The sequence below is a fragment of the Anser anser genome (genome assembly GCF_964211835.1).
Source record: "Anser anser genome assembly, chromosome: 1".
NCBI lineage: Eukaryota > Metazoa > Chordata > Aves > Anseriformes > Anatidae > Anser > Anser anser.
Genome location: NC_139720.1, coordinates 76,242,260 through 76,262,140, shown reverse-complemented (window position 1 = coordinate 76,262,140; position 19,881 = coordinate 76,242,260). Strand labels below are relative to the sequence as shown.

Genomic DNA, 19,881 nt, shown 5'->3' with positions numbered 1-19,881 from the left:
GGCCTTTCTTGCATCCCCCACGATGTCAGATGAGAAAGCAAAGGCACTCCACCATGCTTCACTCCACTGCAACCACAGCACCTACAGCGAGCACCATCTTGGTGGTCCTATCCCCAATGGTTAGCACGCTCACACGCTGCCCGAGGAAGCCCGAGCAGCTGGCAGCAGCACATGTGGGCTGTCAGAGGGCCAAGCTCAGGGTATGAGCCCCCCAGCACCCAGAGTCCCCACCTGCCCATGGAGGGCTTGGAGCAGAAGAACAGGATGAAAAAGTGTTACATGGTAACGTGCCAGGAAAGCTTCCCCCACGGCTTAGTTTACTGCAGTGCTTCCTTTCATTGTATGCATGGAGAAGAAAAAAAAAACCAAAAAAATCCCCTTCTCCATTCACCATTATAATGCGTTACACAACACTGGGCAAGCAGCAGTCGCATAACCCTGGCCAGCAGGAGGCATGGCAAGGGAGAGAAGCAAGGGTGAAACTGCTGGCACCCCAGAGCAGAGTTCTAAGTTGCAACCTTCAAGGAATCACTGGGGATTTCTTGGCTTGCCCTGCTACAGCGAGCAGTTTTCCATCGCCACCGGCACCCACATGCTCCCCCGACCAAGAGGTGGGTGGGGAGGGGACAACATTTGACGCATGAGAAAGGCAGGCTGTGGGATGGCACGCCAATGGAGCTCCAGGCCTCAGGAAAAGGAGATGTGAGGGGGCAGGAGTCCATCACCTTCTGAGGTGAGGGGGAAAAAGGGAAACAGTATTAACAGTGGCACAAGAAAGAAAGGAAAGGACCTGGTTTGCAAAAGACTATGCAGAGACCACAAGGAACTGAAGCAAGGTGAGAACAACGTGGGTGACAGAGTAAGCAGTCATTTTCACTCAACCAACTCTCAGTCAACAAATTGCCAAGAGAGAATTTCTTCCAGGCTCTCTTTTCCCACTAATGGTTGGATCTGATGATCTGTCAAGGCCCCTTCCAACCTGGGCTGTTCTCTGATTAATATGAAAGGGACCATGGCGGCAGGCAATAAAAACCCGCCTGTTTCTCTTTTCGGAGATGTCAGTTCTGTAGGGCTACCCGTTTCTATTTTCTCAATGGAAAAAATAAATAACTGGGATACATTTTAGCAGCCCCTCCCAGGAAGAACTCAGGATACTGCGTATATTCCGTCTCTTTGTATCAGTGGACAGTATTAAAAGTAATTGCAGGCAAGCCTAAAATCCTAAGGTTTACATCCCTGCCACCCTGGTTCCCACAATGACTTTGAATGGTAGCAGCAAGGCTGCCATGCTGCTGGACACTTCCCCTGAAAGGGGCCCTGGACAAAGAAGCATACCAAAGTTCAAATCTAGTTTCAAGTTAAGCAAACTAATTGGCGTACACAACTCTTGTTTAAAAAGCCCTGTTAAAGTCAATCTAATATTGTGCAATGATTTTCAGCAGAGAAAAACTATTCTAACCTTTTCCTTATCACTCCACCAGTCTCTCCGCACTGCTATATATTATCACAAGAAGCTAACCCACTGCCTGGCACATTAAGATTAAAAATCTGCTCACTGCCTTAGCTACAATTCCCTATTCATTCGTGCATAGTAAATAACAAATACTCAGCTATAAGCTGATCTGAAGAGATAGTACAGCACCGCACCCAAAATCAGCTCCATTTTTATCACCTCTCCAGATTTCATTACACAATCAAAAAGCCAAGCAACTATCTCTAAAGTGCAGCTTTGTGTATGGTTATACAGTTCTTTCTCCAAGTCAAACAGCATCACATTGTCTGGGATAATCTCATCCACTCACATAAACAATTTGTCTGCTATATTTTGATTAACACTTCCTTTTTTTATGAGGACATTGAGATGCTTCAGCCTGAACGGCACAAGGTCTGGCCTCCTACTAAAAGAGACCCGCTCTGCCCAAGCTTTCTCTCTGACTGAGAAACACAGCTGCCAGCGCTGCCCCAAGCACCTCTTTCAAAGCAGAGCTTTCTGTCATCTTCCAATCTGACACATGGAAACAAAACAGCATTGGCTTAGGTGATGCCTGACACTTTTTTGAGTGACAAGGTGAGACACTCATAGATCACAACATTCAATAAAAGGACTAAGCTGACCCAAATACAGGAAAGGGCAGAAGTAAACATTAGGCTTGTTCATTCATTTTGTGTTACAACCTTCTAGAGCCTGACTGTCTCCAAGCAACAGTCAACTCAGCTAGCAAAAATCATCAACTAAATTGTTTTAAGTATATGAACTCATATTGCTTGGAGAGAGCTAAGAAGCACTTGCATAAACTGTTTTGATGGTGAACAGTAACATGCACCCACTGATAAAAAATGGCTTGTAAAGTAAATGCATATCCCCAGTCTCAGTGGCTTGATAAACTATTCACCAAGCCAGAATGCACAATAATCTCTGATACCACAGTTTACTCACATATGAATTTTTCCCTTGCTAAATAAGGCAGTGGCAGTTAATCCATTACGATATAAACAGATACTGGTTAAACCTGAATAATAATCTTTCTTAAAGAAATGGAAAGTGGGGATGAGGATTTATTCCACTGAATGGACACTGCTGCTTACTACTTCAGCAACTTAAAAGGTGTACAAATTGTTCCTGCACCCTGGCCTGCAGCTTTGCGTTAGCAATTATGTGAGTTGGAAGCGAGCCTGAACCTCTGATGTTTCTTTTTTCTAATCCTCAGCCTGATGATGTTTTAGAATGTATTTTTGTTTATTTTTTGCTTTCAAGTTTAATTTATTTTCTAGGTAATGAGGACCAGAAATAGCTATTTGTTTGTGTACAAAGCCCTGTGTTCATATAACGGCAAAGTTTGTATCTAACTTGCTGTCCTGTAATGAAAACAAGGTATCACAGCACTTATGTAAGTTACTGCCAACTAACTTTATGCAGATTTTGCCATACTCGTGGGACAGACTCAACTGGCATTTGGAACAGATTCTCTTCTGACCTCCTCTGGCTATGCAAAGTGCCCAGAAAGCAGCTGACCGGCGAGCTCTCCATTCATCACCTGCAAGGGACTGATCGGCTGGCACAAATTCCCACTTCCCCCTGCTCTCAACACACGGTAGCAAAGATGGCAGAAATAAAACAAGACTTCCTGGTGCCCCCCAGCAACCTCCTCTGGCCAAGACCCATTTGAAAGCAGTTGCTTCGGTATTAGGGCTAATATAAACCAGAAATCCGGAAGCCCAGAAATTCATCTGGCCTCTCAGGTGCCAGTTTCAGGTGTGAACACCAGCTCCATCAGCTCCAGAACAGGAAGAGCCGCTAGCCAGCCACTGCCTCTCCTTGGACAGTTCAGGCTCTACAGAAGCATCTGGGCCACTTACATCTATGTTGTTACCAACAACCTGTCAGCTTCTTCGCAGCTATCTTCAGTCCCTCCACATGCACCGTCTACCCAGAAAATCCCATCTTCAGTCTAGCGACTGAGTACTGGAGGAATCACCAGAATCCTGAAATAAATCCCTAGCCTGGGCAGAGATCAGAGCATCTCCTCCTCCCTGCAAACTAACAGGAAGCCAAATTCATCAGCATACTGAGACTCAGACTCTCTTAATTTTTCAGTCTAGACCACAAGCAGAAACTGCATAATTGGATTGAATCTTTAGTGATAACAGATGATCATTTGCTATCTACTACTCAGGCTGTGTGGACCCCTGCTGCTCAAATTTTCCCTTCAACATCCTCCCTCCAACCACACAAACTGCAAGCACTTTGGCAGAAAGTCAAAGCAACGTCAGTCATGCAAAAGATACTCAAGCATGCCTCTGCCAGCACAAACCGCTCTTTCAGGGTTCCTTAGCTTGGTAACGGGGACAAAATGAACTTCCTGTTCCTCCATGACTGACACAGTAGATTAAACGCTGGGAACAGGGAACCACAGCGAACCACCTCAGGCTGCACAGCCCAGAGACCAAGACCAAGCACTACCCAAAAGAGCTGCTGATATACTGCACTGACTGCACAGGAAAGCCACCTCCCTCTTCTCTCCAGCTAGACTGAATAAACTACCTCACTTCTCTCAGATGAATGCATTCCCACTTTATATGGAGAAGGATCAAGAACTTGTGGTAGATATTTATGGTCCAGCTTACGAAGAAGATCCATATTCCTTCTGGATACAAAATTCAGGAAGAAAAAGCTGTACCTGTGTTTTAATTGAAATAACGAGTGCTTTTGTCAAATCCTTAGAAAACAAGCACTCGGACCTGACCCCTCTAACTACCATCAGATAAAAACATCCCATTCTTGAACAGAAACGGGCAGAAAGCAGAAATTCCAAAGTTCCCCAAGAGGTAACATCAACCACCAACCTAGATACCTGCAGCCATGGTGCAGAGACCACTCTGACAGTATCTAAAGATACCTGAAGACACCTTATCGCTCCGGCAAGTCTGGAATTATGATTGATTCATGGTACACAGCAAGTACTGACATGGTTGGGAAGAAGAGCTGACAAGATATTTTCAGTCCTTATTTACTGAAGTGATAAAATGCCTCTAGATCTTGTATGTCCTCTGTTAAACTGGGATAATTAGATGAAAAGCAGCTACCAAAAATGCTTTTTTTCAACCCAGCTTGCTGGAAATCTTTTTTTAGTCCAAACATGCACTTGGTCTCTTCACCTCATGCACCTGTCACAACAAGCTAGACCACTGTCCAGCACTGTATCGCAACTACATATAAAATAAGGTGCTAAATCTACAAGAATCATTCAGAAAATTTTATTCTATTTCCAGTGCCCTTTGGTGCCTGAATTCACAAGTCAGGCCGCTTCATGAAGTCAGTCATGCTATATTAATTGTAACTATCACTCTGAAGTCATAATAATCAATTATCTGGCAGAAAAAAAATAAAGAAACTAAGCTCTTTAGCAAGACACTCCACTGATGCCCACACAAGATACTGTTGGCATTGGGGCTCTCTCTTTTTTATCTATCATACAAACATCACATTTCCTGCACCATTTTCCACATCCTGCTTACACATCACCAAATCATATCTTTTTCACATCAGCTATGACTTTTGCAGCCCCCCAAATCCAGCGGTTTCAAAGACATGATACAATGTCTGAAAATAACATAACCAGGCAAAAATGGTACCAGTCATTCAATTTTCCCCATCTCCTATGTACTACCTCACTTCTGAACTCTGACCTTGCCCAATGTGAACAGAAAACTTTGATCTTGCCACTGTGAGGGGATGTTTAAGACTTTTCCCAAAATCATCTCTTTGAGAAGCTTCTGGCTCCTCTAAACTCCATTCCAGGAAGACAAATACATTTCTCAACTGGGTGATTCAAGAAGCTTTGCATCTTATTCAGGAGGTTTTGTAAATTACAGGAAGGGAAGAAAAAGTAATCCCTTTTTCAGCGGTCTCATTCCTTGAAATAACCACCAATCCTTTGATCTTCTGCCTAAGGCAATGTCTGCAGCTAGCCTCCAAAGAGTTCATTTGGATGAGGCACTATGGTCACTGTGCTGCTCCAAAATCTGTGAATGCCCAAGAAAGCACAGCCCGATTAATTCCTATAACTACATGGCAAACTGCCCTCATGATAGCCTGTCCTGGCCCTGTACTTTTTTCCTCAGACAGATGATGATGAAATTGCTTGAAATTTTAAGCATTAACAGGAGTTCTCCCCAGATAGTTCAAAAACTTTATCGTAATGTCACCTTCCAAACTCCCCTTTATCTTCTCATACCCATGCTTCCACACTTGGATAAGTGATTACTACAGTACTCAGAAGTGCTCTGCAAGATCACTTCAGAAGTCCACAAGTCTTTGCTGAGCCTTTGCTTTGCTTGATTGTCACAAATCAATCCAAAGCTCAACTACCTTTGTGAAAAACCTAATCAGGACAACAGTAAATGTATTTTTGACAATCCTATTAACCCACCTTGCCATTTCTGAGTGGCTGTATTGCCTGCTCACTACCGAAACTCATCTAGACAGTCTTTAATTACTACCCATAAAAGGTTTCGCTTTCGCCTGCAACTCACCAAAGGGTTCGTTAAGAAATCTCCCCAGATACTGCTTTGATTCTGTCCGATTCACCCAGTTCTTTTTTCAGATGACATTTGGTTTTGCTTTAATTCTTTCAGTAGAGCTTCCAGTTCTTGTATTACAGGTGATATCAATTCTGACTGGTCTCTTTGGCTAGTGCATTATTTTTTTCTCTGACTACTTCTTGTACCATATCTCTGCAAGGACACCAGTCACAAATTTCCATTTTGGAAGTTGGATCCACCTCATGATTGCAGGTTATCATCAGTCACAAGTGACTATGTCAGTTCTGAAGACTTAAGGGCTCTTTCCTCTATAAAGACAAGTCTCAGATGGTATTAAGTATTTTACTGATCACATAATGGTAATTTATTCTTTACCATTAATTCAGAAATAATTTTATAAATTCTTCTTTTCCTGGCACAGGAAACACATAGAAGCACATTGCTTCTAATGAGGTGTCTTAACAGAACTTCATATGTTTTTTTGTTTGTTTGTTTTAACTATGTCCTATGTACTACTACATGGCAGCAGGGTGGGAGGGGAATAAAAAAATAAAACATGCAGTTATTGGTCCTTACATTCACTGGCAGAAAAACCTGCTCAACTACAAAAGTTAATACAGACAGGACTTATTGCCTGCCAGGTCCTGACCTTGCTTTGTTTTTGCAAGAGATGCCATTGCTAACAGAAACCAAGCATACCTCTAACCTGAATCCTGCAGCTGCCCAGGGTCCATAGCAGTACCCTCCCTGAAGACCTAGACGCCTGTCTCTGAACAACTTCATGATCAAATCCTCATTTATCTGCGAGTAATCCCGGAGAGCTAGCCAAAGAAGCAGAAATCTCAACTTGGATATTCCTCAATCTCAACTTGGATATTCCTCAACAGTTTTTTTTGTTGGTTTTTTTTTTTTTTTTCCAAATGGCTTCATAACGTACTTCCAGTTGGTAAGTACAAACTTTCAGGTGTCGAACCTACATCTCAGATTACCTATACAGGAAATGCTGTCATGGATCTTGGCTACTATTTTGTTAGTTACTTTTTCTAAGCAAATACATATTATTACAACAAACTGTCACTTACCCCATGGAAATAAATTATTACCTCCTCACCTAAAAATAAAAAAAAAAAAATCAATATCTATTAAATTGTGCGTTTTGTAATTTTACCATCTAAAGGCAAAGACTTTTTTTCTGTATTGTAATAATCTTTATAAGCAGCATGCTATGACAGCAATGATATGTAACTGTATATACAGAGATACTTGAAGACTAATTTGAAACTTAAACTTTCCATATTCACTGCAATATTCAACTTTACTTTTATGACAGTAACACTAAAATTCAAAATATTTTTTACAGCAGCTCACTACTCATGAAACTTGTTCAACATTCAATCTCAGCTTACTAAGTTCTGTCTTCAACCTGAGAAGCATTACAGACATTGCCCTACCTGATTTTTACATCAGCAAACCTGATTTCTTCTTCTTTATACCAAATTTAAAACAATGAAATTCCACAAACCTCTTCATTTAACTCCAACTTTACAGCTGTCTTGAGAGTCAGGCTCACTGGGCCTTATTTTTCCATGTTGGGACAGGTGCGAAGTCTATGAACAGACATCCTCATGAGTGATGGATGGCAAGGAAACAACACTGCATTCAGCTGAAACTGAAGAGTAAAATCTATCTTGGCAGAACAAAATAATTGAAGTCAGAAACTGCCCAAGATATCCAAATTAATACTATTAACAGACAGTTAACCTTTTTCACCCCGTGCAGTTGTTTGTTTTTTTAAATGAAGGGAAAAAAAAAAAAACAACTTTGTAGGTAGTCTTACAACTTTTGTTCTTTGGTCAGAAAAAATGGAACTAGCTTAGAGATGTATTTCAACGTTTTTCACCAGTCCTAACTAGAAAGATCTGCTCTTAGTGTTTTCAAAAGTGATATTTGGTCTTTCCCAATACGTTAGCTTTGTTTACCTCTTTGCTTATTGATTCTGAACAATAACAAAATCCTAACCAGATATAAAAGCTGACTGAGTGTATCTTAGCAAAGCACAGTACTGATTCAGTTATTCAGAACAACTACAGAGCCTGTTAGATATCCAAGTCCAGCCAACTTTAAAATGAGATCAACAAGGTCATGCAAAAAGCAGTGTTTCCAGTCTCATGCACCACTAGTTAGCCCCCCACCTGCAAAGCATGTGCTCTAATTTAAAGTTAGTAGAAGAAAATTACTACTAAACTCAGGGCACTTCTTACACACCTTTATTTTGTGACCATTACTGTTTTCAAGCTTTTCTCCACATCCATGAGGGAGAGTAACTCACTTTTTCTTAAATGGAAGCGGAGGATATCCAAAATTCATAGAGCCCTGAGAGCTGGAACTTTATAAATGATGCCAGGTATTGCATTAAGACAAAACAATACTGCTCACATTCAATACAGCTGCCCTCTAGAGCTGCCTAATTCAGGTTTCCACATCAGTGTTCAAGATTGTACAACTATACAAAATGTCACAAGCATCAGGTTGCAGATGCACTCTGGAACCAGGCAAAATTCCCCACAGCGAAATGAAACATGTCCTGAAGGGTTCCTCAGTGGTTTGTGCCTGCTGCTGCTCTAGCTTGAATCCAAGGCACCATGAGGAGGCTTGCAGGCAGCTAGCAGCCTTGAAGCCTCCTGTCTTTGACCTGCCTCTGCTCTGCACACAAGAACGCTAGCACACATTGGCAGTAAAAAGAGAAGAAAACCTTATGAACTGGGTTGCTGTCTGTTAACTGTGGGCACATCAGCGTAAAAGTTTGGGGCTTACTTTGAGTTTCAGCAGCTGCTTTTCTATCCTGCAACTACAAGCTTTCAGCTGCCTCTGCAACATTCATTAACTTGCATATGCCAAGTGCAGGAAAAAAAAAAACATGTTTGAAATTCAAACAAACCTCTAAAAGAAAATCAAGATAACAAGTCCAAGTGTTGGATTATAACAAGCTTCTGTATTTTGTGATTCATATGAAAAGCTCCAGTGTCAGGGTTTGGTTTTCTTTCAAATGACATTGATTTTTATCTGCCAGAGGTCAAAGAAGAAAAACTTGATTACTGTTTTAATATCAATTCCTTGTACAGAGAAGACCTGCAGTAATTTCAATTTATAGCATCAAACGATAACAACCACACTTGGATATGCTTTTCTAGCCTTCTTCTGCCAATTAACTTCAAATGAATTTCAACTCCATGCCTTCTATCACGCAGCAGTAACCAACCCAAAGGGGAATTTCAGATGAACTGTCCTAAACTTATTATATATAAGAAGATTACAGGAGTACCAGAATTCATTATATAAATGCTTAGTTGTTAACAAAGCATTGGATTTCCCATGCACTTAGCAAGCCTGCCATACACTGCAGTATAGGACATGACCATGTCAGTAAGGACTGCGTCATGTTTTTACAGAGAATTACGTGAGGTAGCATAGGCAATCTTAAAACTGCAAAATTGCTATTTCTTTCTTTTTGAGGAACTCATTTTGTAATTCAGACATTCTTTTATGGAAGGTAGTATTATTATGCATTTTCATAAACCAAAAATCCCCCCAAAAAAAATACTGAGTTGAATGAGAACACACACAGACATCTACCATGTGAAATAGCACACTTAACAGCAACAGGGCCAGGCTGCTTGCTTCTATGTAATTTGAAAAGAAATAAGGCTTGCTAGTAGCTTTCAGAGCTATTTTCTGACAGTAGGGGACTGCAGATCTCTCAACAACTATCTGTCATCTTCTGTTTCTATTCACTTCTACTTCCTTTCTAATGCGTGCTGCCTTTTAGACCATTCATTCAGTTACTGCCCCACCACACAGACCTACCTCTTCCCATGCACACAGCAGCTTCCGGACATTGCTCTCTTCATTTCTCTACCACCTCACTCTCCATTCACCAATGGCACCTATCTCCCCCTTTTCCTCTGTGTTATCCAAAGGCCAGAAAGGGAGTCCAGAAAGCATGGGAAAGACAGTCTTCCCATGATCACCAATTGAAGTAGCCACAAGGAAAACCCTGCTTATAGGATTTACCCATGATTTACCAGAGCAGCAGTGCACACACAGCCCCCAGGCAGTCCTGCCAGGTCAGCGCTCTGGGGTTGTCTTTCCTCTATTTCTAAGCAGTAAATAAGACATGCTTTAAAATTACATGCTGCGCATGAAGCGTTGTTCTTATCAAGAGCAATCAAAAAAAAAAAAAAGCATATGATGTGTAGATTTGGGCACAGAAAGATGGTCAGAAAGACAGACCTAGAGTGACAGGACCACTTCTGACCCAACTGTTTGCCTGCTGCAGCCAAAATAGCTCTCCACCATCTCAAGCAATACCTCATACAATACGTTAATAACAAGTTTATATTAAGCCTGTGTTTTCTGTCTTTTGCTTTCCTTCTTTAACTGTTTCCAATTCTTAATCAAAATCATTACTTCGCTAGAATGCAATTTCTTTGTTTGTTTCAGATTTAAAGCAAACTGAGGTAGTAAAAAAAAAACAAAAACAAGAACTTTTTTTTACTCCCCCAGAGACAGAGAACAGAAGGGCAGCAATTGAGCAAGCAAAGTTTTGCCATGCCTCCCAGAAGTGGAAGCCCCTGGGAACTGGGACGCACATACTGCAAGCCAGCTTCAGACCCCACGGCAGCCAGAGCCAGCAGAGAAGTTGCCTCTTCCAGGTAATATTCACTGCCCTCCAGCCCGAGGCAGGTGCCAGGACAGCCCACACTATCACAGTGGCCTCAGTGAGATCATTCCAGGGCTCACTCCTATCAAAAGCTGGGAAAATTTTAAGAGGAGCAGAGGAAGAGGAGCCCTTTGTGCTAGAGGAAGAGCAGGCATCAAGACTGTGCTGCAGCTTCTCCACACAGGGCTGCAGGGATAACAAACGCATTTTTGTTCACCCTGTTCTCAGAAATGTTCCTGCCATTTTATCTGAACCTTTCCACACAAAAACATTCAACCCCAATCATCTTACTCTTGGTCCAAGAAGTCAAGGTTTAGCACCACTGGAAACAACTGAATCCAAGACCTACGATGGAAGTGTCTGCACATTGATGCACCAGTGGAAATACTGATTCAAACACTTAGAGGAAATTAGGTTTATAAATAACGTAAATGAAGGTTTAAAAGAATCAGTTCAGACAAGGAAAAAAAAGTAAAACCCTGAACTACCATTCATTTTCCTTTCTCCATTTTTTTCTATAAACATTCCTGAGTGCAAAGTTACGCCTGAACTTTGCCAGTCTCCCATTCACACAAAATGTAACAGACTTTTCAAAGTAGGTAGAAACCAGACTTTTAGGAGCATTAAACACACACAGAGGACATGGCTTTGTGGTATTTCACAGTATGCAGCACCGTGCAGTAGCCAAACTATAGCAGCCTGTACCATCAGCAGCAAGGAGCCCGGCGGTTCAGCCTGGCTGACCAAAGGTTTATGCACTTCTCACCAGGCGGTGTTCCAAGCTGGAGGAGTCACAGACTGAGCCGACTCTTCCTTCTGGGACACTTTCAAAATATAGGATACCTGTGACTGCAAGTGGGTCAGGGAACCACATAAAGACTGTTTGGTTAATCCCTTTGGTACACAGAAGGAAGTTAAATATGATTTGAAGTGATGAAAGTTAAACAATCTCCCCTCTTTCCTGACTACTTCCCACACCACCCATAGTCCTGTCGAGAACTACAGAAGTAGAAACAGCCACACCATTTGTCTCCACTTAAAATTCAAGTCCTCTCTCATTTCCATTACCACCACACAGCTTTGGGATAAATTCACTTTAAATCAATTGGTTCTTTCCCTAACCCCGCTTTTCTCTCCACGTCTGCTTGTCTGATAACGAGCTCTTTGAACCAAGGATATTACATTTCAGCATACAGTCTCATAAATCATTACACTGTAATTAAGGCTACTCCTATGCTCCTTCGCACTTGAGCTGTGTTTTGTGTGCAAGTACAACTTGTGAGAGAAACCAGCCACCTCTGGGGCTCATTACTTGCTGCATTCCCACAAGAGTGCTTTGTGGAAAGCTCCGTGCCATTGTTTATTTAAGGAAGGCACTGTTGTTAAAATATTTGAGATGAGCATCAAAATAAGTTCATTATAAGCAGCAAAGTTGGAGCAGTGCCTAATTGTTAATGTAATGGGATAATTACAGAGGATGTAAGCTTTGATATATGCATAGGATTGCAAGGTAGGCAAGATAGGGAGTTTTATTTATACGTCTGTATCTCTGCTTATGTGGCATTTATTATAAAGTCAATGAAGGTATCTAATAGTGCATATAATATATCTTATGCTTTAAAAAAGTTATCACAGAAAAGAAATACACCATATATCTGAAAAGTGCCATATAATTAGCCAATTTATGTTTCCAGTTACATCAGCATACATTCAAAGAAGTTGCAGGGTACAGATCAGTGCTTTTGCATTAGGAAGACGACAAAAGAAGTGTGTTTCTGAAAACACTAAGCCTAAAAAGTAGGAAAAAATATTAAGAAACAGAACCTAATGGACAAGTCTTACTGGTACTGTCAATCAGGAAAATAAAGTACCTACGTAACAAAACACAGAAGTACTTTTGCCCACATGAAAGCAGAAATCCATCTTCCCTCCCTTGTTCCACATATTTGGTTCTGTATATATCAGAATTAGATTAAGAGTAATTCCAGTTGTGCCACTTTTACTTTCTTTAGGCTTTTTATTCTCTCCTAATTGCATTTTGTTAGCTGGCAAAAGAAAGAAAAAATTGCTGCTATTAAAGGACATATACGATGCTCCTTAACCAGAGTTTACGTTTTCAGGCAGTAGAAGAGAAGAGTGAAAACAAGTGCACTGATGAAAATACAGTGGCGTGTCACAGCATCATCAGTCACTACATCTTTTTTCTTAGCACCGTTTCTGAGGCCACCAAGATGACACATTTTAGCCTTCACAATATTTGTAATATTTTGATTTATGCTGTTCCATATGCACTTTCTACTTAACCTTGCCTTTTCACAAAATATGACTGATGTTGTTTGCATGAAGTCCAAATTCAGCAAGACAGACTAAAGCCCAGTGAAGGAGCCAGAATAAAACTGTGATACTCATTTCAACTAAGAAAGTTCAAGCAAGCACTTGACAAATTGAGCAACGTTGCTCAAGCCAAATCAACACTAAACTTGAGAAAAAAAAGTATGAATACTTTACAACACATTTTTTGCTGCTAATTAGAAATAAGCCTTGGCACTCCTTGCCACACAGGGTCATATATTACCTAGCAGGCAGCTCCAGCTGCATGCTCCATTAATTGCGTTCCATGAGGTCTCTCTCTCCTGCCACAGCACCGAAGCGCCTTTATGGAGGTGAGACAGGAATGCAGCCACTGATGGTGACTAACAGCCCCATTGTCAAACTTTCCAGCAGCTGATGCTGGCAGTCCTTCTTACTTTTTTCCGCCTCCCCAGTCAAGAATACTTTTTTTTCCCCTCATTGTGCCTAAAGGTGATTAACAGTAGCTCTAATTCCCAACATCAATGCCCACATTTACTGCCAAGACTCTGGGGAAGGTGGTCTCAGGGTTCAGACACTACTGAAGGACAGAGTAAAATACTCAGATTCATTGCCTAGCTCTGTCACGTTACTTCCTCCGGGACATAAAGCCTCAAACCGTGCAGAAGCTAAGGCACTCTAAGGGTTGAAAAACAAGGAGAAAAAGCATTATTAGCACAGCTCAATAATCCAGTAACAAATATATTTTGAAATGGCAGAAAATTACGCATGGATGTAAATTACTTTTCCCAAACATTTCCTTTTCTCTACTATATTGAATGATGATCTACTTTTACATGTATAAACTTTCTCCTTTTTAAAAAGGGGATGTTGAGGAGAAGAAACAACTCACAGACGCTTGAGACTGGACATCATCAGCATCTCAAAGCAGCATTCAGATCCAGAATCAACGCAAACAGAAAAAAGAGCAGGCGATTGCTTGGACACCGTATCTCAACTATCCCCAAGACCTGCAGCAGCCAACAGAGAATGCTAAGCCCTAAAACCCTCTCAAAGACGACCCAGAGGTGCTCCTGTCCACTTGGGATCCACAGCCTGGAACATCCTCCTGAAGACAGGTTTTCATGCCCCTTCTTCCAAAAACCTGTGCACAGCCACTCTCTTATTTTAAATACAGATACAAGATGAAGAATTAGGAGTGGTGCCGCCTCACTTCCCTCTCCCTGCCCCCATCCAGTACTACACTGCTGACTTGAGATGCGGAAGAGATGTTCAGTTTCCTCTTCTGACTACCAGGGATTAAATCTGAAAGTAATGCCCTCATGCTGTGTTTCATCCAACAGCTGTTTATAGTAAATACAGAAAAATGTCCTGAGACAAGGACAGGAACACAGGTTTCTTCCACCTCCAAGAAGTGCTGCAATCTTTTGGGTCCCACTTCCAGCACCTCATCGTTCCAGTGACTCCATTTTTGCAGAGGGAGGCATGGAGAGGCATTCCTGCCTTCACCCAGCACCACCTCGGCATACTTGCCTAGATGCGGGACGTGGATCCCCTGTCTCCCAGACACAGAGGACCCCCTGGACCTCCTCACTGCACAGGAAGAAGAATCCCACACTCACATTCCAGTAGATATTAAGCTCACCCTGTGCTTGATGTGCACATTTCAGCTGCCTCTTTCTCTTGGAGTTAAGTTTCATGAGCAAACTGAGCACGTGAAAATTTCTGCATCAGCAAGTGAGCAAAAAATATTCTGAAAATGCATGAAACCCAGCCTTTGCCTGGAAATCTCTACCTCAGAACTAATCTGTTGAGCTGGTTCAACTCCTCAAGGAGTAAGGCCGCTTACGTGACAGGCCTCTCCCACTTAGAGAGGTGCTGTGCACTTTCTTATCTTATTTATAGAATGGCCTCACTTGTGCTTTGTTTAAGAAACAATTAGCCTTTGACAGCTTAAAATAAACAGAACTCTCTCCCTGCTGCAGAATCACTAGACCCGACCTGGATTTAAAGTTATTGCAAGAACTTTAAAGTTCCATATGAGACTATCTGATGGCCTTAAGGATGTGAGCCACGAGCTAATTTTCCCTCCTCTCCTGGCACCTTGCAAAATGGCACCCTGAGCAACACCAGCAGGAGGTAAAAAAACAGGGATCCACGTCGGTCAAAGGAAGTGAGGAAGCAGTCATCCCAGCTCTTACCCTCTTCATCCTCGCCAACATGCATGTAGCACCTCGGCAAGGTAGGGCTGCCTCCATCAGACGTGTGGGCTGAACAAAGGGCCTACGGGCATGCAGGAGACAGAAGTCCAGCCACAAGCACACACTGAATGCACAGCTGGGCAAACTTCTTCCCTGAACTTACTGGTGTTTCCTCTGCCTCTTGTGTTGCTGCAACCGCTCCAAAGGCAGTAATTTCACTAGCTGGCACAGGTAACAGGACCTGGCAGCACAACCTTACATTTCTGTCCAAACTCCCGTACCACCAGCAGAGGGGTCAGCGCTCCCATTTAGTAGACGTGGGAGTTTTCCACTGGTATCTTCATGTTTCCTTCAAGGCCTTCAGCTCCTCAACTCCAGTCTGCCGGCTCTGCAGATGCCCGTACCCAGCTGGGGAGCAGGATACAGAACTGCTGCACTGAGGAGAGACCAGAGCTACCTCAGCATACTTGAAGCCCTGGCAATGCCTGCTGCTGAAGGAGAGATGCGCAGAGGCATCCTGTCTCATATCCCAGGTGGTTTTCTTCAGCTGGCTCTTATGAGAAGAAAGCCTGAATAGTCAGTTAGTTAGGGTGTTAGCTTGACTTCAATTACTTCTCCTGCGGAAGAGCTCCCGTGTGCCTCAGGCAAGCTGCTATCTTGGCTTCTTGTCTATAAAACCTGGGGCAAATGTTCTGACCTAACTCCAAGGGATGAATGGAGGGCCTCTGGGTTGCGACACGGGAACGCCAGCATGCGTTTATGAAACGTGCAGTGGTACCAGCACTGGTCACAGCAGGAATGTCTGTGACCACAGACAAGCGGGTATTCTGTGAAATGAGGTACATTTCTTAACATAACAAGTAGTAAAAGTAAAGTATGGGAAACTTAGCTTCCCCTAGATGCAGCAATGAGACAGAACCAAACAACAACAAAATTATGACAACAAAGAAGAAATGCAGGGGCTACAAGAATAAGAAACAATATCCAGTGATTACCAGTTGCAGAAGGCAGGATTTAAAATGACAGGAGTCAGCAAAACAAAAGGAGATGTGAGACAAAATACAGACAGTCACAGATAGAAAAGGCACAAAACTAACAAATAGAGGAACAAACTATGGAAAAATACTTGTAAACTGATGAAATGATTGAACAGCAAGGATAGGAAGTAATAATAAGATAAAGAAATACAGATGACCTTCAACAGCAGCTTTTTTCCAGTCAGGGTACCCCAGCAGGTGACACAGACATAGGCACAGGCATTAGCTGTTAGCATGTTGGTACTGCCCTGACTTTGCCCTGCAGTCCCCACCGAAGAGACCTCAGGCCACCAGCAGTCCAAAACAACAGGCAGGGGCAATAACCAGGCACACGTTAATTAGCAGAGGATCAGCTTTAGCAAGGGATATGTTTGCTTAACTGTTGTTCTCAAGGTACTGCTAATGTTTAAGCAATAAACAGCACTGATATTTAACCAGAGTTTGAGCTGCCTCACCAATCGAATTGCTATGATTCATGCAGCGCAGGAGACATTTCCACTGACAAATGGTTAAGGACGTGCTTACTTTGGCCGTGCCACAAAAATCACTGAAACTGCTGCAGCTCTCCTACCAACATCAGAGGGAACCACTGCACCCTCAGGATCTGTCGCTGCGACCACGCGATGTGACAGTTTAAAGAAAGGTATCGGTGCACTCCTAACGTCATGTCAGCGTGCTTCTCTAGGGTTCCAGGCAGGGGATTTACAGTGCTAATGAAAGCCTCGAGCAAGCAGGAGTGCTACAGCCCAAGTTAAACTACAACTTTTCATCCTGTGAAGAGAAAGAACAGCTGATGGAAAAAAAAAGCATCCCCGTGAAATATCTGACTAGAAACGTCTGCTTATTGCAGGTAAGACCTCAGCTGAACACCGGTGAGAGGGAAAGGGGGCAATGAGCTGATTATGAGAGCGAGTCAAGTTCTCATCCTTTGCATCTCTGAAGTAAAGCAGCCCCCCCCCCCAAAAAAAAAAAGATAAAATTATTAAAAAACATAAAATAGTAATAAAATGAAAATGAAATAAACTATAATAAAATGAAATGAGCCGAAAGGAAGTGAAACCAAGTGGAAGCGAGCCGCAGGTACCCCGCAGAGCGCCCCGGTGCCGAACGGGGCCGGTGCCGCCGCCGGCGCTGCCCGGTTCCGGTTTGGTCCGGCCCGGCCGGGCGAAGCCGCGGGGATCGCGCCGAGCAGTGGGCACCCCCAGCAGCCCCCGGCACCCCCCCGGGCGCCCGGTCCGGACTCCCCCCGGGCGGCTGCGAGCGCTGCCGTGGCCCCCCGGCCCCGCGCTTCCTCCTTTGCCCGCTGCGCCGCCGCCGGGCGCTTCCTGCCCCGCACTCACCCCAGAGTGCTGATGAAGCCGTTGACAGAGCCCTCGGCGTAGAGGGACACGATGTCCCCGATGTACAGAAAGCTGGACATTTTCTCAGACATTTTGCCTCATTTTCAGCCCGTTCCGCGCTCCCCTCACACACGCGCACCGCTCTCCCTCCGAGCCGGGCCGGGGGGCGGCCGTCTAAGCGCTGCGGAGCGGGCGGCGAGCGCGGGCCCGGCCGCGGCCCTCACCGCGGCGCTGCCGGGGCTGACATGAGCGCGCCGCCGCTGCCCTCCACCGCCCGCCGCGGCGCCCCGCACCGCCTCCCGGCGCCCCGCACCGCCTCCCGGCGCCGCCTCGCCTGCCCCGGCCCGCCCCGACCGGCCCCGGGCCCGACCGCGTGGCCGCCGCTGCCGGGGGGAGCGGCCGCCGGCAGCCCCGGGCGGCGGGGGGATGAGGGACCTCCATTCTGTGAGGAGAGCGGGTACAGCCCCTTGCCCAGCACGGCTCTCAGGCACCACTGTTTATACCCCGTGTGTTTTTCAGGCGATTTTGTTGGCATTTATAAGCCAGTGGTTCACCCCTGGTCCAACAGCATGGCTGCACACTACTAATCTCTTGCTGTCCCAAATAATAGGCCGAGAGCGTAAGTGTGGCTGCAGATTTGCTGTAAATGGGGAATGAGTAGAGAACTTCCCACTTGTATTTAATTTCCCATATTTACAGATTCCAGCCTTATCTCACTTTTTACTGAGCGTAAGTTCTTGGCATCAGAAATGCTGAGTCTTCAAATTAAAGTTAAAAGAAAATAAAAAGTTTTACCATCTGGCCTGTACAGAAAAGCCTGTTACATCATTCTAGACTCCCCCCTTTTGCTCTCTTACACATACATTCCGAATTTGTCAACTCTTTGTATCCACCAGGATACAAAGCCACGATCAAGGACCTGAGCTTGCGCTCTTCTTACATACAAGTGTACACACAAGCCCTAGCTCTGACACCAAATTCTTCCAGTTCAGTCTCCTCGAATAACCATGATTATTAAAATGCTTCTGCAAAAGAAACAAAAACTTCAGGTCAGTTCAGAAGGCGATGAGGCCTCCTGCATGAACCAAGCAGCTGGCTGGAGTCCCCAGCTGTGAAAGGGCTTATGGAAACCGGCTCAGGGACAACAAACTGAGCAGCAGATGCCACCCCACTGCTGAGGTGACAGTGGGAAGGAAACAGGAGCCACTGGAGGGACGTAGGAACCGATATGCAGCTGGGGTGGGACAGGAGAGATGACAGAGCTGCACTTCCCTGTGCTGGCAACAGCGTCAGCACAGGGAAACCGAAAATTGGGCATTTCAAACCACCCAGAACACAGGTATTAAATCCCAAAGTTGGACTTGATTAAAACTAATGAGAATTTGAAGCGAAGTCAGAGCAGCGCCAAAGGAGAGAAGCTAATGCTCACACCCGCGTGCTGAGTGAGTGAAAAAGCTTGACCCTGGGGTCCCTGACAGGAGCTATGAGGCAGCAGAGGAGCCTGGTGCTTTGTTTCCTGAAACGAGTCCTGGACAGTCTGAAGCCTGGGGCTGAACAGCAAAGGTTTTACAATGCACTGTCAATATTCTGTGCCTCCAGACCCTGTTTATCTCAGCAATTTTACATCAGGCTTTAATTGCCTAATTAAGACTCTTCAGTCAGGCAGGTTTCATTTCCCAACAGCAGACCCTGGCATGCTTGAGATCAGTGGGAGTTTTCCTGGGGATGGACTCAGAACTTGGCCGAGCATCGAGCCTGCCTGCTGAAACGGCTGTATCCGCCTGGCAGAAAATCACCCCTTGGGACTGTTTGCACACAGAAAGGTTCAACTGTTGCCTAAACATGGGTAATATGGTGCCATTTGAAGTGTCCCCTGATACCCGAGGCATCCCCCTCAGTTGCCAGCTGTGAAGCAGGACAGTATACCATAGCTATACCCTCGCCAATTGAGTTTGGGCATTACAAGAGTAATTTTAGAAAATAATTAGCATATGCTTACTGTGGCGAAGCTCAGACTGATGGGACTGCATTCCCCTTCATCCCTAGGCTTGCTCATCCCAGCTCAGCTGGAGCACACTCACAGCTGAAAGCTGTTAATGCCTCCTAGCTCTCTAATGATATATATGAAAAGAACTGGAAATCTTGATCCAATTCCAAGCAGTGATGGCTTTTAGATAGAAATGAGCCTTATGAAATCAGCATTTGGGGGTGGAGGTTGGGGGGAGTAAAGG

At 44.1% G+C, this 19,881-nt stretch overlaps 1 protein-coding gene across 11 annotated transcripts in view; it reads right to left on the bottom strand.

Moving 5' to 3' along the window:
* Positions 1-17,949, bottom strand: part of ITPR2 (inositol 1,4,5-trisphosphate receptor type 2) — a 266,325-nt gene extending 248,376 nt beyond the window's left edge. For 8 of the 11 annotated variants that reach the window (XR_014578295.1, XM_083820746.1, XM_083820754.1 and 5 more), the window contains exon 1: positions 17,651-17,948. Coding sequence is in view for 10 of the 11 variants with exons in the window: in XM_083820746.1 (XP_083676872.1) it covers positions 17,651-17,742 (92 nt within the window). In the remaining variant the exon portion in view is untranslated. Of the gene's footprint in view, positions 1-7,124; positions 7,154-7,564; positions 7,726-17,650 lie in introns of those variants that run through there. The other 3 variants (XM_083820752.1, XM_083820753.1, XM_083820748.1) reach the window with 3 other exon arrangements.
* Between the last annotated feature and the right edge of the window lie 1,932 nt (positions 17,950-19,881).